General features: G+C 36.9%; 5 protein-coding genes across 6 annotated transcripts; 3 read left to right on the top strand and 2 right to left on the bottom strand.

The window, feature by feature from the left end:
- The first annotated feature begins 1,885 nt into the window (after positions 1 to 1,885).
- LOC18030070 (uncharacterized protein At4g38062) lies at positions 1,886 to 5,197 on the top strand. The gene is made up of 2 exons (XM_006411757.2): positions 1,886 to 2,011; positions 2,385 to 5,197. The coding sequence occupies exon 2, from the start codon at positions 2,437 to 2,439 to the stop codon at positions 5,149 to 5,151; it is 2,715 nt and encodes a 904-aa protein (XP_006411820.1). The 5' UTR covers positions 1,886 to 2,011; positions 2,385 to 2,436; the 3' UTR covers positions 5,152 to 5,197.
- Positions 5,198 to 5,852: 655 nt separating this feature from the next.
- LOC18030069 (transcription factor bHLH131) lies at positions 5,853 to 6,754 on the top strand. Its single transcript, XM_006411756.1, has 3 exons — positions 5,853 to 5,870; positions 5,982 to 6,239; positions 6,344 to 6,754. The coding sequence occupies exons 1-3, from the start codon at positions 5,853 to 5,855 to the stop codon at positions 6,752 to 6,754; spliced, it is 687 nt and encodes a 228-aa protein (XP_006411819.1).
- A 402-nt stretch (positions 6,755 to 7,156) lies between these two features.
- Positions 7,157 to 7,780, top strand: LOC18029034 (protein PELPK1). The gene has a single exon (XM_006411755.2). The coding sequence runs from the start codon at positions 7,211 to 7,213 to the stop codon at positions 7,568 to 7,570; it is 360 nt and encodes a 119-aa protein (XP_006411818.1). The 5' UTR covers positions 7,157 to 7,210; the 3' UTR covers positions 7,571 to 7,780.
- Positions 7,781 to 7,827: 47 nt separating this feature from the next.
- On the bottom strand, positions 7,828 to 9,162 carry LOC18029033 (IMPACT family member in pol 5'region). Its single transcript, XM_006411754.2, has 5 exons — positions 8,814 to 9,162; positions 8,604 to 8,719; positions 8,410 to 8,515; positions 8,224 to 8,277; positions 7,828 to 8,116 (listed from the first exon to the last, which is right to left on the bottom strand). The coding sequence occupies exons 1-5, from the start codon at positions 9,096 to 9,098 to the stop codon at positions 7,955 to 7,957; spliced, it is 723 nt and encodes a 240-aa protein (XP_006411817.1). The 5' UTR covers positions 9,099 to 9,162; the 3' UTR covers positions 7,828 to 7,954.
- A 304-nt stretch (positions 9,163 to 9,466) lies between these two features.
- LOC18029032 (ATP-dependent 6-phosphofructokinase 5, chloroplastic) lies at positions 9,467 to 12,681 on the bottom strand. Of its 2 annotated transcripts, none has more exons than XM_006411753.2 (13): positions 12,263 to 12,681; positions 11,979 to 12,066; positions 11,825 to 11,898; positions 11,593 to 11,704; positions 11,417 to 11,512; positions 11,218 to 11,319; positions 11,062 to 11,136; positions 10,814 to 10,954; positions 10,589 to 10,705; positions 10,399 to 10,503; positions 10,238 to 10,318; positions 10,023 to 10,151; positions 9,467 to 9,927 (listed from the first exon to the last, which is right to left on the bottom strand). In XM_006411753.2, exons 1-13 carry the CDS (start codon positions 12,586 to 12,588, stop codon positions 9,760 to 9,762), a joined length of 1,614 nt encoding a protein of 537 aa, XP_006411816.1. In that variant the 5' UTR covers positions 12,589 to 12,681; the 3' UTR covers positions 9,467 to 9,759. The 2 variants fall into 2 exon arrangements, with proteins under 2 accessions (XP_006411816.1, XP_024005085.1); XM_024149317.1 differs by having other exon boundaries at positions 10,274 to 10,318.
- Between the last annotated feature and the right edge of the window lie 952 nt (positions 12,682 to 13,633).

Below are 13,633 nucleotides of genomic sequence, written 5' to 3'. Positions count from 1 at the left end.
GCAAAGGCGTAAAGGTAGACAGTCTTTTCTAATATTTACGTGTGGATGTTATATTGGATAATTATATTTGAGTCCAATCCAAAACAATTTAATAGTATCAGTGGTGAAGAAGAATGACCGACTCTTCAATCGATTGTACAGTAAAACCTCTATAAATTAATAATGTTGGGATCATGAAATTTTATTAATTTATCGTGATATTAATTTATCTATAAATTAATATTTATTAATTTATAGAGATAATCTAGTTTTGTCTATAACTTTTTTAAAAAAAAATTTGAATAATGTTGTATTTAAGAACTTAAGAGAATAACTTAACAAAAATTATGATTAATAAATATAGTTATCATAACAAAATAGTTTTTAATAGAATATTAATTTGTCTATTAAAAATATACATGTTTAAAAGTTCAAAATTTATAAGAAACCGTGGCTATTATCAAAAATATGAAAATGAAGACAATACTACAATACATTCATAGATATTTACGTGTAAGAAACCCAATTATTATATCAAAAATTCTTCACAAATTTGAATGAATTTCGAAAAAAACAATAAGAAATAGAGATGTAATAAACAAACAGATGAACACCAATAAAATTTCAACTTTAAGTAAAAGTAAACACATTATTCATATTTTAGAATAATATATATATACATTTGTATATATTTATATAATTATTAATTTATATTTTTGTTGGGACCATATATTTACATAGGAGTTTCAAAAATATTATTATCTTATTATTTTATCGAATTTGATGGATTTTTACACTGTTCCCAACTCGGGACCAAATAAATTTATTAATTTATAGTGATTATTAATTTATCGAGTATTAATTTATAGAGGTTCTACTGTATTAAGTTAGTATTCTATCTTCAAGGAGAAATAGAATGGCCATAGAATAAGTTTTTATTGATGAGTTATCTATCTAAGCTGAATTCTATATATGGTGCTAAATTACGCTATAACTCATGTTGAAATCGATAAAACAATGTAAATTTTATTTTGAATTTTCGACTAATGAAAAAGACGTACTTGTTGAGGAAAAAAAAAGGTCAAATCAACTGAAACAACAGCTTGTCGTTCGTTTGCCTCATCGGTGTAGTGTTGTCGAGAAATGAAAGACACCAACTAATTAATAGCACACAAGTATAGACAATAACTCCTAATTTGTATCTAAATTAGTACATACACACGTATGTTTCTAGTATTCAGGAATATATTTACATAATTTTTCAAGATATCATTAGATATCTATTGTTTTGTATTCATTGATTGGGGATCGTAAGTTTGTGAACAAAAATTTACAAGTCAATCTAGTATAATGCAAAATTCGGTTGTTATCGTTGCATGATATATATATTTTTTTGGTAATCAAATTGTTACTTGATTTGATTTTGTATAAAACGTTACACAATAAATAAAATCATATAAAGACTTCAAATAAAATAGGTTTTGTTTTTGTATAGAACATATTCTCTCATACATAACGTTGACGTATGTATATAGGAATAAAATACAAGTGCACGTAAACGTAACGATCCCTCACAAGTTTATTTATTGATAACGTGGAAGTTGCAGTAACATCATCTTGCACAGGAATTTTTCTCGATTCTTTTTTTAAAACGATAAAATTTCCATGATGATTTCATCGACTGCAAATATGCAATATAGCCAAGAAAAAAAACAAAATCGATATTTGAGATGGGCGGAATTTGTAAAGCCCATCATTAGATAAAGGCTTAAATAACGTTGAGCGGAAGTCAATTAACGGTGTTAACTCGATCTCCGTTTGCACATTTTAAAATTTTAAATATTCCCCTTTCTCCTCCAACGGCTCCTTTTTCCGAAAAATCCCTCAGATTATCTCAGTTTGTTCTCTCTCTCCTCTCCTCCCATTTTCTTGCACACTCTCTCTCTCTCTCTCTCTAATCCTCGAGAATCTGAGCAGATCAATCGATTTATTAATTGAAATTTCGGTTTGAAGATTCGGTATTTCGAATCAGGTACTTGATTTTTAGGTTCTCGTTTCCTGGGTTGACATACTATGGATTAGGGTTTGCTTTCTTTTGCATCCAAGAAGATAAGTGGCTTTTTATGTTCTACAATGTTTGATTTTCAATGGAGATTAGCGATTTTTTCCGTTTTAGTTTCATGTAATTTCTTGTAATGTGAATGTGAAGTGTGATTGTTTGGCTCAATGTGGACGAATTTCAGATTGAATCACTGCATGTCTATGTCTTCTTCTTCTTTTGCAGTAATTTGAGATGATAAATGGTTTTAAGGTTCTTAGATGTTGGCTCTCTGATTATCAGAAGCGATTACCGCTTTTTCCTCTTGTAGTTTCATGCAATTTCTCACATTCTTCCTTTCTTCTAGATCTGTGGAGTCAAAGGTAACTGCTAAAGTATTTTGCTTGAACGTAGCTAAAATGGAGAAGGTTTATGAAGAGCTAGATGAAGTGAAAGCCGCGAACGAAAAGCTCAGAATGGACTATCGAAGCAAAACGGAGCTTCTTGACAATCTAAAGAAGGTTCACAACGAGCAATTAGTAGAAATTCAAGAGGCAAGATCGGTAATTGAGAAGCAGGGTTTTGAATCTGAGGAGAAAACCAGAGAAATTTCTGAGTTGAAGCAAACAAACGAGGATCTACAACGTTGTTTGAGAGAAAAGGATTCTTTTCTCAAGAGTTTGAAAGAAGCCTATGATAAGCTTAGAGCTAATGGGGAAGATAAGTACCGGGAATTTGAAGAGGAGAAAAGAAAGTTGATGTCAGCTTTGGATGAAGCAAGTGAGAAGAACATTGACATGGAGCAGAGAAACAATGTCTACAGGGCTGAGATTGAGGGGCTCAAAGGGCTTTTAGCAGCAGCAGAGAAGAAAAAGATGGAAGTTGAGAAAACTGCCAAAGCTTTTAAAGAACTGAGAGGAAGAGATGACGTAGTGATTAAACTGGAAGAGGAAAAGACTCAAGTAGAAGAGAAGCTGAAATGGAAGATGGAGCAGTTTAAGCATCTTGAGGAAGCATACGAGAAGCTCCAAAATGTGTTCAAAGCTAACAAGAAAGAGTGGGAGGAAGAAAAATCAACGCTTCTAGATGAAATCTACTCTCTTCAGGCCAAGCTAGATTCACAAACTAGGATCTCAGAGGATCTTCAGAAGAAGCTACAGATTTGTAACAGTGTGCTGACCCAAGAAGAGACCCGACGGAAACATTTTGAAATCCAAGTTTCTGAATTCAAAGCTAAATACGAAGATGCTTTTGCAGAATACCAAGATGCAAGAACACAACTTGATGATTTGGCTGGCAAAAGAGATGAGGAAGTTGCAGAGTTGAGACACTCCTTGAGCACGAAAGAGGCATATTTTAAGGAGATGAAGTATGAGAATGGAAAACTCGAACAGGAAAACCGGGAGTTGCTGCTTTCACTGAAAGAGCTCCAAGAAGCTACAATTCAGGGATCAGGAAACTCTGCACTATCAAAGCTGAAAAACAAGTTTCGGAACTTGGAAAACTTGCACAAGAACTGTTCAGCTAATTTAAGGGTTAAAGAAGCTGAATGGAGCTCTCAACTGGAGAAGATGGCTGAAGAGACAAATGATTATAAGTTGCAGTTGCAAAGTAAGGAGGCAGCACTGAAAGTGGTTGAGTTGGAACTTGAAAACTGTCATTCTTCGACAGCTAAAATGAGACTACAGTATGAAGAGATCTCAGTTATGTTTTTAGTGCTAAGTAGAACAGTCTCCGAGGCTCAGTCAAGGCTTGCAAATGTCAAGGATGAGCAAATCAAGGATGAGAAAAGAGAAGACAAAAGCTATTCCCTATTGATTGAGCAGCTAGAACAAAAGAATGCTGCCCTAGCCAAGGCGCATATAGAGATCGAAGAAGAACGTGGAAGGGTCGCGTGCTTGCTGAAAAGAATTGAAGGGCTGGATCATCTTGAAGAACAGAATCTTCAGATGCAGAAAGCGGTAGAGAGGTACAAAGAAACAGTTGAGGAATCATCTAGATTCCAAACTCAGATGAAAGAAAAAATGAAAGAGGCTGAAAATGATTATGAAGAGAAACTTATGAAAGTCTGTGATGCACTTGACAACACAAACTCGGACCTGGTCGCTGAACGTGAGAAGGTGGTGGGTTTAACAAGGCAGATTGAGTCCTTCGGTATTGTCAAAGAGAAGAATTTCATGATGGAGAAAGAAATTCAGAAGTATAAGGAGATGCTGGAGGAATCAGACAAGTGGCGGTTGCTTTTAGAAGACCAGATTTCGCAGCATGAAAGTGATTCCAAGGAGAATATTAGAGCGCTTTGCAGCAAGGTGGACATTGCATATGCCAAGTTAGCGGAAGAGGTTGAGAAGAATGTCTCATTGATAAGAAAAACTGAGTCCATTGATCGAAACGAAGAGCATAGGCAAAGGGAGCTTGACAGTTACAAGGAGATGCTTGAGGAGGCAACCAAGAGTCAACTTCTCTTACAAGAGAAAGTTGTAGAGGTGGAAAACGACTCAAAAAGGAAACTTGCTGATGTTTCTGAGGCCCTAGAAACAGCAAACTGTGAACTGTCTGATAAAACCTCCGAAGCGTACCAGCTTGAATTCCAACTATGGGTCTGGAAATCTATTGCTAAAAGGCTGAAAGTCGAACTCGAGCAAAACCAGAACCTGCGCAAAAGAGTAGAAGCTTCTCTTCTTGAACAATCTTTGCTGCTGGAACAGAAGCAAAACGAGGCTAATATGGTTCACAAAGCATGGGAGAAACTCGCTGCTAGTAACATTCTTACCGAGGTAGAAATTGAGGCGAAAAAGTTGATGATCGTAGAGCTTGAAGGGGAAGTCTCTAGTATCAGCCAGAAATTCGAAACCTTGGAAAATTCTGTTTCTTGTTTCAGAGAAGAAGCAAGCAAGTTAGAAGCTGAATTGGAAACTAAGCAGAGAGAGTTAAAGGAAGTAATTACACAAATGCAGGAAAAGCAAAGAACTTCAGAAGCGGAAAAGACAGAGTTGGTTACACAAGTCTCGAATTTGTCATCAGAAAGACAAAATCTTCTGTCTTTTATCAGCGAACTGGAGAATGGAATGTCGAAGCTGTGTGATGAAGAGTCTTCGTTTTCGGTTTGCCATGCCAATAGTATATTAGTATAATTAAAAAAAAAACTTAAAAAAAAAACTAAATTAGAGTACCTTATTTTCGGTGAACTTGGGAAATTAATTTTTTCTCAGTTAGTTTCTTGAGTGGTAGTAAGTGAAAACTGTAAACGACTACGTGAGATTATATAATTTTTTTACTCAGATTTTTCCAACTTCAACATTAAGATTCCTTTGAAAAATATCTCAATCCACCTTGTTCGAGATTTCATTCTCTCATTAACATTCTCATATGTTTTTTTTTAATAATACCAATGCTTTGATGCTAAATTTTTTAATAAAAGAGTTTTTATTTTTTGGCATAAATTAACATTGGTTTTTGGTAAAAAAAAAAAAACATTGGTCATCTCAGTGAAATATTATTATTGGTTAACATTTGAACTTTACTGAACAGTCTGAACTTTTCATTGGCTCTGGATTTTATTCTTATGGGGTTCGAAGTTTCAGGATATTTTGTGTTTGAAATCTCAATAATAAAACAAGAATTGTAATTTTCATGTTTGAAATCTCGTCTTAATATCTATGATCATCTCTTCTTTGTTTCAAGTTATTTATTACAATATATTCTCATGCTTATTTCTCATTAATCACCCATTTATTACATTTGGGATCTTCTCCATATCTTTCGTCTTATTACAATATATTTTACACAACAAAAAATCAACATTCCCTCCATTGTTTCATCTCTTTGTGTCGCCATGGTTTTACTTCAACAAGTAAGTCTCTCTGTTACTTTCTTCTTCTCTAATCAATCAAACTTCTTCTTCTCTGTTCTTCTTACTCTCAATCTTCTTTTGCTGGCCCCTCCTGTCTTGTGTTTAACGCAGTTAGAGCAAGGGATGCGTCCCCTTTCGCGGTGTTACAATCCAACGGCGTATTCAACAACAATGGGAAGAACTTTCTTCAATGGCGGAGCCACAAGCAGCAACTTGTTCTCAAGAGGTTTTTCAGCTGCAAAGCCAAAATCAAAAACCGTATCTAAAGAAGTCGCTGCAAAGAAACATAGCGATGCAGAGAGAAGAAGAAGGCTTCGGATTAACTCCCAATTTGCAGCTCTCCGCACCATTCTTCCAAACTTGACCAAAGTAAGTTATATAATTCTTGTTGCACTCCAAATTACGCAAAAGGCATGTCAAGATTTCTCGCCGGAGAATAAGCGCTCTATTTAAGTTTAATGAAAATTTAACAGCAGGATAAAGCATCCGTTCTAGGAGAGACTGTTAGGTACTTTAATGAGTTGAAAAAGATGATTAAGGAGGTACCAACCACACCAGCTTTAGAAGACAACTTGAGATTAGGTCACTGTAACAACAACAGAGACATAGCGAGAGTTGTGTTCAGCTGTAGCGACAGAGAAGGGCTAATGTCGGAGGTTGCAGCGTCGATGAAAGCAGCGAATGCAAAGGCGGTGAGAGCTGAGATCATGACAGTAGGTGGAAGAACCAAGTGTGCCTTGTTTCTTCAAGGTGTGAATGGGAATGAAGGGTTGATTAGGCTCAAGAAATCATTGAAACCTGTAGTGAATCGTAAATCATCATCATCAATATTAATGGCGAAACACAACAACAATGGAGGATCGTTCTTGACTCAGCAGCAATGAGAAATTTGCATACTTTGTACATCTCTGTTTCTACTTAGTCCATTAGAGAAGGTAGATATAGATGTAAAAGGTATATAAAAGGCCATGTGTTATTGAATTTGGCTGGATACTTGCAAAGTCTATTGTATGAATAAAAAAATGCTGCAACTCTTTCTTGGGATTCCATTAGGTATCTGCAAATAAAGCATCATTATCTTCAGACATGGTCTGAATGTTATATCAGGCTTATGAGTTTTTTGTGAAAAGAAGTCTCATGGTTGGTTGATTCTAGTAGATAGCTTTCTTATGGGAAAGAAACATTTGGTTTAATAAGTTGAACCAACGAATGACTCTTCAAACTTTCCTCACCTACTTATCATCAAACATTAATGAATACTTTCCTCGTTATATATAGAGGGTTCCTGCACAAGACTCTCATTCTCAGTCAACCCAACAAGCAAAACAAACCAGAACACCATGGCTCCTCTCAGGAACTGTTTCTTAGCATCTCTGGTGATGGCATTTACATTCACAAGCTCCTTCACCGTCCTTTCCGCTCACCGTCATCTTCTCCAATCAACACCAGCGACTCAGCCTCCGGCTTTAACATTCCCACCTCTTCCCAAAACCACTATGCCACCGCTTCCTTCTCTACCAAATCAACCACAGCCAAATCTACCACCAATGCCAACACAGATACCTTCATTGCCCAACCCGGTGCAGCCCACGATCCCCAACCTTCCACAGGTGAACTTACCTATTCCCAGCAACTTACCCTTCAATCTACCTTTCAACATCCCAAACATTCCTTTCCTCACTCCACCACCGTCAAAGTAGAAGAAGCGACGAGCTAGGTCTTTAGCTGACACGGATTTATATTAGTCCTTGCGTTGACACAGCTTTGTATCACACACTTTACTTTTGTGTCAGTTTGTAATACACATATCTGTACTGTTTCTTATTCTTTTTTTCGCTGGTGTCGTCCTTATTCTTGTTGCTTCCATTAGTCGGTTCCTTTTCTACTATACTATACAGAATTTTCTTCTCCTGTCAGGTTTTTTTTTTTTAAGGCTTGACTTGCGCAACCCAAAAAGACTGAACTAGAAGTCTATCATTATGAAACAGCTCATAATATCGCACGAGGCATTCTTCAATTCAGTTGCTTTAGAAAGAAAGAGAAAAAATGTTTTATTACAGGATAACGTTTTTACCTAGAAATTGCTAAGTGCTTTTGTAAAAGACAAGGTCTCGTCTGCAGTTGGATTTGATGGCATCCTCTAATTTATCAACCTGGTCAAAATCAACCTTGAAGGAAACCATGGTGGTACCATCTTTACCAGTATCATAGTCTTCCTTGATGTCTTCAGCCTGGCACGATTGCAGCTGAGACATATATATATATATATAGACACGCACAATCTCTCAGATTTGAAACTTAAAACCAAAATTTGAAGAAAAATAATAATTTAAGGTGGATATCAGAAAGTCACCTGATTGTAAAGAAGACCTATAAGATCAAATGTCACCTCGACTCCCATTTGAACCTGCAGAAGCAAAAACGGATAAGGTTCAAACAAAACAAAACACCCAAGAAACAGCAAGAAAAAGGAAACTTGAGTCCAAGATTAAGCAAAAAATTGGTAAGAACAAAGAAAGAAGGAAACATGGTTTTATACTTTAGACTTGACAAGGCAAGTTGGAGCAGTTTTCAAGCAATCAGAAGTAACACCACCATATGCTCTAACAAGACCTCCGGTTCCGAGTTTGATGCCCCCAAAATACCTTAACAAAAACCATTTTCTTTTTGTTTCAAGATTTGTGTTATTCTCAAAACAAATGCCAGAGAACATATTAAAAAAAAAACTCTTACCGAATGACAACAACCATAACTCTGTCTAATCCAGATGAGCAAATTGCAGAAAGCATCGGCTTTCCTGCGGTTCCTGATGGCTCACCATCATCGCTAGATCGGTGTTGATCACCTACCTACCCGAATATGGATATATTAAAAAAAAAAAATTGAAATTGAATGCAAAACGAAGTAAGAGCCATGAAAAAAAAAAATCCAACTTTGAATCACCTTATAAGCCCAGCAATTGTGGGTAGCTCGAGGATCTCGGACCTGGGAGAGGAAAAGCTGAGCGGATTGCTCGCTGGAGATAGGACCCGCGATTGCTATGAACTTGCTCTTCTTAATCTCTTTCTCTACGGATACCACTTCTTTGATGGTCGTGAATGCGGCGGCCGCGCCTGCGGGATCCCGAGGCATCGAGCTCTTAGTGGATAGCATAGAAGCGGCGGATATTCGCCGGCGGAGAACGACCAAGACGGTGGTTGCAGGTGCTACCGGTACGCCCACCCGCATCTGATTGCTGCGGAATCGACGAATAAACCAGGAAGATGGAAGAGGAGAATAGGGGAGAAATAACAAAAGGGAAAAAAGAAGGGTCAAAATGTAAGAAAAGTTAAAAAGGTAGGGCTAGAAAGTTACTGATAAGTGGGATACCTTTTCAGACAATAATAAGTTATCCATTTTACTCTTTGGCCCTCAATCTCTTGTTTTTTCTTTCTCTCCCTTCATAAATCGTATACAGAGAATTTATTTTGTTGAAATGGTATACACAGACGAACATATTACAGACTAAAGAAGACTTGGCCCAAACTGTCACATTATAAGATACATGCCTGGTGGTAACTGGTAAATTAACAAAAAAAAAAAAAAAAAAGGAGTACAGCATCAATTTTTATCACCCCTGTAATCGAACAAGAACAAACTCTTTTGTAATGTGGACCTTTTCAGGTAATAATGAAACAGTCAAAAGTGTATTAATCGTAACATCTTAAGGAGCAATTGTTCTCTATACACTTGTACAGAAACTAATGAAAGTCTTGACAAGGGAAGAAGAAGGTAAGATTTGCTCTAGTTTTCTTCCCGAATGTGAAGTCGTGACGTGTTTTGTTTTATTCTTCTGAGAAGCTCTCTAACAACAACTAAACACCGGCGTCATGAGGATGTCGATAAAAGATTAGACAAAATCAGGCTGACCTGTGGAAGTTAAGCAACGATGCCACATCCGACTATTGGGATCAACTGATTTGGCATAAGCAATCACTTCAGGGATCGGTAAGTAAGCATAATGCGTGTTGATTATCCCCACCGTTATTCCACTGTACCCAGCAAAAGCTCCATGAACCTGCGTGAGAGAAACAGTGAGATATATAGACCAGATCAAATGCTGTTTGAAGCAATCTAGACAGTGTATAACAAAAGTTGTTGTAAGACTTTTACAGCGTTTTGTCCTAAAACAGTGCAGAGGATTCCGTCTGATGCATTTGCACGGACAGCACGGATCATGTATGTTGGATCTATATACTTCACATCCGCCGAAGTACCAATCTCCTTAAAATATTTCTTCGTCTGTGTATATACAAATTTCGAGCACTCAAATTTTGTATTAATCATCATCTTTCATGATTGAAAAGATTCAAGATTCACAACCAAACCTCTTGTTGAATATGAACACCGATATCACCGAGTACCTTGTTTCCAGATGCATCTTTCGCATTTGTATTCTCAAGGAAACTCTGCAATAACAGAAATCTCAAGGAATAAGTTCTCGTTGATCTAGAGGATTTTTGATCGATGTCAAATTTCGAGTTTCTACCTGTCCTGCTCCCTCTGCAACACAAATTACAGCAGAACCTTTTGTTTCGATAAGGTACTTCAGATGTTTCAATACACCATGAGGTCCATGGAGATTGAAAGGAACCTTTTTAAAGTGGAATACACACTTTAGTTGATTAGAAGCAAACTCTCAAATGTTTCTGACAATTCAAGATAAAAACAGAACGTACCTCGGGGATCAGACAGATGTCGACTTGTCCGCTCGCCAAGGATGCTTGCATCGCAATGAATCCACTGCTACGACCCATCAGTTTCACGACGCCAATGCCATGATAAGCACTATGTGCCTGATCACAAAAACCATACACAAAGCGAGGGAGACATATTTAATCGGGTTTTAACATATGCACAACTAATGGTGATCTAAGTATCTAACTCGGGTATTTTTTAAGTACCTCGATGTATGCAGAGTTTATCGCTCGTTGTGCTTCTTCAACAGCAGTGTCAAACCCAAAGGTTTTATCCATATGCAAAATATCATTATCGATAGTTTTTGGTACACCAACAACAGCTACCTTCATCCTTCTTTTGCGACACTAAAAAAACAATAACAATAGAGAGAAAAGAGTTAAAGATGGAACACAAATTTTACAAAAACTTTGTTCAAAGGTTTTCACTTTAGAGTGTTGACAGAGTAATAAACCTCATTGTGTATAGCATTGGCACCTGCATGAGTTCCGTTACCGCCAAGCACGAAAAGCATGTTGATTCCTCTCTCCTAAGATAGATTTCAAAAAACTGTTAATAAATCAGAATGTTGCAATTCCACCATTAGCAATGAGAATTGAATAATCCACACCTCCATGCTGTCCACGATCTCACTAACAGCCGGTCCCCCACGTGAAACACCGAGCAAGCTTCCACCAGATAGATGAATATTTTGCACCACTTTCCTCGAGAGCTAAAAAAACAAATAAAATTATCTTCCAAAAGGTACTCTTGGCAACATAGAGCCAAAAAAAAAAGTCGGACGTTTTCTTGAAATAACTAATATGTACCGGAATTTCAGGTAGGTTCTTATCGGAGAAGCCACGATAACCAAAAGGAATACCAACAACGTTCTTCACACCATAAATCTCTAGAGTGATGACAATCTGCAAAAACAAAACAAGATATTACAAAACAGATCTTTTTTTCAGATGAATAGATATTCTCTCTACATGAGAAAACTCACATGTCTAATGACATCATTGAGGCCAGGACAAAGCCCACCGCAAGTAACAATCGCTGCCTTCACTTTCTCTGGTCTGAAGTAAATCTTTTCCCGTGGCCCAGCACGATGAACCCTACACGATCAATCCTTAGAGAACACTATTAGGTAATCTAATCAATTTGGAAACAACAATAGTAGCAAGGCTCAAAACCTTGAAAAAAACTACATTTTTTTAGTTCTGTAATATAATTACCATTGCTCGATCCAAGTGCAGTCAGGATCAATACACACAGCTCCAGCAGAAGTTGGTGATGAGTAGTTTATAACCTGATCAAATTCATTCCAATACTTATAATTTTTGCCCCGGATTCTTAGTCAAATTTATTTCTTTAACCAATTGCAATTACCTTGAGAAGTACTCTGTCTTTGTTATTGATGTATCCATGCCATTCTTCATCCGACGGGTAACCGCCGGAGAAATCTTCCGTTGGGGACCTACCGGAGGAAACACAATTTTTTAAATAAAAAAAAAAAATCCAAACTTGAGCCCTAAAACGATCGTTAGTTCATGACCCAATACTCCACAGAGATTGATTCCCTCCGAATTTCCACACTAAACTACAAAAAAAAACCCCAGAAAGTGTTTGAAATAAAAGTCCCCGAGCTCACTGGGATTTTGGAAATTACTTACCTCATCTTGAGGCAAAACGTTGAACGGATTGCTTCTGCATCTGGGAACACATCAGTGATATGAGGGATGTTGAATCGCTCCTCGAAATCTCTCTGATACTTTAGTCTCCAATCAGGGTCGCTTAGATCGATCGCCGCCGTTTCCGCCATCACTGCTCTCGCCGCCGCCGCCGCTCCTCGCGGAATCCGCATCGAATTCGCCGGAAATCTCGGTTTCCGGAGGAACAGGGAACCGAGACGAGCAGATCGGACGAGGAAAGAGTTCTTAGGAGATATGCCTACGGCTATGGCGGTCGAACCGACGCCGGAACCGATAAGCACATCCATAGAGAAGACTGATCGGATCTTCGCTTTACAGTTCCCACTAAAAGACTTTTGGAGGGAGATTTATTTTTCTCACAATTCTCGCCAGAGAGAGAGAGACAAAAGTGGTTTTGATTTTCAGCCGTACGATCTCTGACTTTTTGGCTAGATTCCCGAAGAAAGTAGGTAGGACGACTGTAAACGAAATCTATTCTAATCTAAATTAATAATTATTAGAGAGAACAAAATATCAAATTATTTTTAGGGTTTATATACAAAATTGTGTCGAAATTAAACAAATCTACTAGTACCAGCCTCACATTCTCATGAGTCATGACTATACTAATACTAATCAAAACGTTGATAGCTAATTACAAACCTACAAATTTTGTTTTTCTTAAACCTAAATCTGATGGGTTCAATAAAGTGAAAAGATCTTTGACTTTCGCATATGTAGCATCATCACATCACTTCCACTGTAACACATCACATCATAGTCATATCGCTAACCAATAATAGAGTGTTGGATGTATAAATGAGAATATCACGTAACTCCTACGCTATCCTACAAAACGAATATTTGAAGAACATTACGAAGAGAAAGAAAAAAAAATATTCTATCAGAGTATTAATTTCTTTAGTAGGATTTCATGGAGTAGCCAAAAAGTGACGAGAGAACAATACCAAAAAGTTCTCAATAATAAGCCAAAACAAAATTTAATCATTAATTTTCTATAACGCTAGTTTTGTTTTCAACTTATCAGCTTCAATATCATTGAGGCGTCTAGCGACAAAATCAAATTGCCTTACAATTTACAAGTGATCTAATCACTAAACTTTTTTTGTTTAATTAAAAGAAAATAACATACATATAAAACCTGATTTCTTCATCTTCTCATGAATAAGGTGCTATTATTTCTTTTAATTAACAAATATTATCTCAAAATTCAGATAGAAATAATAAATACAAACCAGTCATAAACATTTGAAATTTGTGAACCGCATATTTTTTATTAATGGCAACCATGTTGTCCTCCAGATTTAATATTATGGGGATGCCGGATGTGGT

The sequence above is a fragment of the Eutrema salsugineum genome, unplaced genomic scaffold (genome assembly GCF_000478725.1).
Source record: "Eutrema salsugineum unplaced genomic scaffold, Eutsalg1_0 scaffold_1, whole genome shotgun sequence".
Taxonomy (NCBI): domain Eukaryota; kingdom Viridiplantae; phylum Streptophyta; class Magnoliopsida; order Brassicales; family Brassicaceae; genus Eutrema; species Eutrema salsugineum.
This window is presented reverse-complemented; position numbering and strand designations above follow the sequence as displayed.